This window comes from Cyprinodon variegatus, unplaced genomic scaffold, assembly GCF_000732505.1.
Source record: "Cyprinodon variegatus isolate N-32 unplaced genomic scaffold, C_variegatus-1.0 Scaffold1401, whole genome shotgun sequence".
Lineage (NCBI taxonomy): Eukaryota > Metazoa > Chordata > Actinopteri > Cyprinodontiformes > Cyprinodontidae > Cyprinodon > Cyprinodon variegatus.
Genome location: NW_015151854.1, coordinates 59857 through 62067, shown reverse-complemented (window position 1 = coordinate 62067; position 2211 = coordinate 59857). Strand labels below are relative to the sequence as shown.

At 43.5% G+C, this 2211-nt stretch overlaps 1 protein-coding gene across 1 annotated transcript in view; it reads left to right on the top strand.

Annotated features, from left to right (window-relative positions):
- The first annotated feature begins 283 nt into the window (after positions 1 to 283).
- The window catches only part of LOC107103228, a 22098-nt gene continuing 20170 nt past the window's right edge, over positions 284 to 2211 (top strand). Inside the window, exon 1 of the mRNA XM_015402804.1 lies at positions 284 to 631. Within this exon, the coding sequence (XP_015258290.1) occupies positions 580 to 631 (52 nt within the window). The 5' untranslated portion in view covers positions 284 to 579. The remainder of the gene's footprint in view (positions 632 to 2211) is intronic.

The window sequence follows — 2211 nt, the reverse complement described above, 5'->3', positions numbered from 1 at the left end:
AAAAAAGTCAGAATTCTGACTTTTTTCCCATACTATACTGAAATAAAATTAAAAAAATCAGTTAACTTTTTTTTTTTTTTCCAGGGGCCCTAATCCTCTTCCGTATCACTCCATACCAGTAGATGGCGCAAATGCATCAATTAGTTGTTTGACAACCGCCAAAAATCTTAAAAAAGAAGATTTTTTAAAAAGCGCCAAGACATAAAGGTGGAGCTCTGAAGTTCAGGGTTAATTAGACTTTTCTTTTGAGTCAGCCATGTTCCCGTCTACCGACGGGGTGTGGGATGTGAGGCCGACCGGGGTGTGGTTACTGTCCGCTCCCCTGGCTGTGAGTGTGCCGGTGTGGCCAATGGAGCTATCCGCTCCCAGATCAGTTCCTGCGGGCAGCGACAGCGGCGCCATGTTTCCTCCACCGCCGCCCGGGCTACAGACGGTGTGGATGCGAAGGCAGCTCCTGCAGAGGTAAACCACCGAGCCTCCTCCTCCTCATGATGAGACGTGAAGCAGTTTTTGTCTCCGTTCAGGTCTCTGTTTGAGCTGGTGGAAGCTAGGGGTGGTCTGGCCTTAACGGACACCGCGATGCTGGGATGGTACCTCAGCCTGGCGCCAGAGGACCGGAGGATCATTCTAGGTAGGGTTGTCCCTGGAGCCCGGTTCTCTGAGAGACCAGCACACCCACAGTCAATACCCGTTTATTCCTTTGCTTTAAACTAAAGAGATGAACCGGTATTGACTGTGGACGACGATATGATGATGATTGACATTCATCCTTTTTTTTTTAATGCACATTAATGTTTAACTACCCATAAATATAAATATTGGTATATATTTTGGTGCTTTTGTGTTCTCAACAATAGGAAAAGAGTTCAATAAATATATCTTTGAGCTCAATTTTGGAAAGAACAAACTGTATTGAAAGCGTTTGTGTCGAGTAACTGTAAGTCCGATGCGGATTCACAACCCTGAATACGCATCGGACCGTCGCAAACCCGCGCAGACCTGAAGCGGAAGTGCGCAGCCAAAAAGCAGCTGTGATTGGTCCTTAGTATGCCTTTCCGGCTGTTGTCCATTGGAGGAACGGCTACAACGAAAGGTCAGTCTTTCTTTTTGCCAACTTCATTAACAGGACTAGTTCCTCTTCGATGTCTAGCAACTTTAGATCCATCTCCGTGATATCTAGCAGACGCGCCATTGTTGTTTTAAAAAAATAAACTCTCCCGCCGGCGCCGGTGAAGTTCTCGCGAGTTCTAGAATAGGCTCCCCCTTTCGCTTTGGCGGGAAACTGCTGTGCGTCCCTAGAAATTCCAGACTGGGCAGACGCATAGCAGCAAAACTGATTCACAACCAGACCCAAGTGAGATTTGATGTGTGCAGGAAGTCTAATCTGCACTCAAACGTGTCTCCACCAACTTTCATTATAAAGTTACACCCTTGGACTTTATCCCTTTAGTTTTGTACGAAAAACACACTTCAAACTACCTCAGCGTACGTGTATCCCTTTAGTCATGTACCAAAAAAAATGAAATTACTTACTTTTTGGTGTTTTTTGAAGTGTATGGGATCTCACCTTAAATAGTTTTTTGTTGTTGTTGTTGTAGATGATTAAAGCGATACATGCCCATACATAAGACACAATGTCGATGGCAAACCCAGTCAATAACTTCCACTTAGTCTGAGATAGCCAGACTAATGTTACGCTACAAACTATACTTAGGATCCATCTGCGTATAGATGGATTTATTTGTTAGTTCATCCACTGACTGGGAAATTACCTTTGGAACGTCTTCCTGCAGCCAGGAAACTGCTTATTTTTGAAGCCAAATGCTTCACACGTAGGCATTTTATGGCACGTCTCCATGGGTGTGGGGAGTACCAATATGGCGACCGATATCTTTTTCAGGGCTATCAGCAATCCACTGAATAAATACACTTTATGGAAGCCTCTGATCTCTTTTCGTTTACTGGATAACCAATTGGCCGTTGGTCACCGTGGTAGTTTATCCCTTTAGTCATGTATTAAAAAAAACAATATAATTTATTTAATTATGTAACATCTGTCATATTGTCTAAGTTGATTATTTAACTGGGAAGGTGAGTAATTGGTTGAGTTTTCAGTGGTTAAAATAGGATGAAATTGGTTTGTTTGCTGTTTCTTTAACCTGGAACTGGAGTCTAGTCAAACAGCACATCTGGTGCTGAACAAGGTCAGTT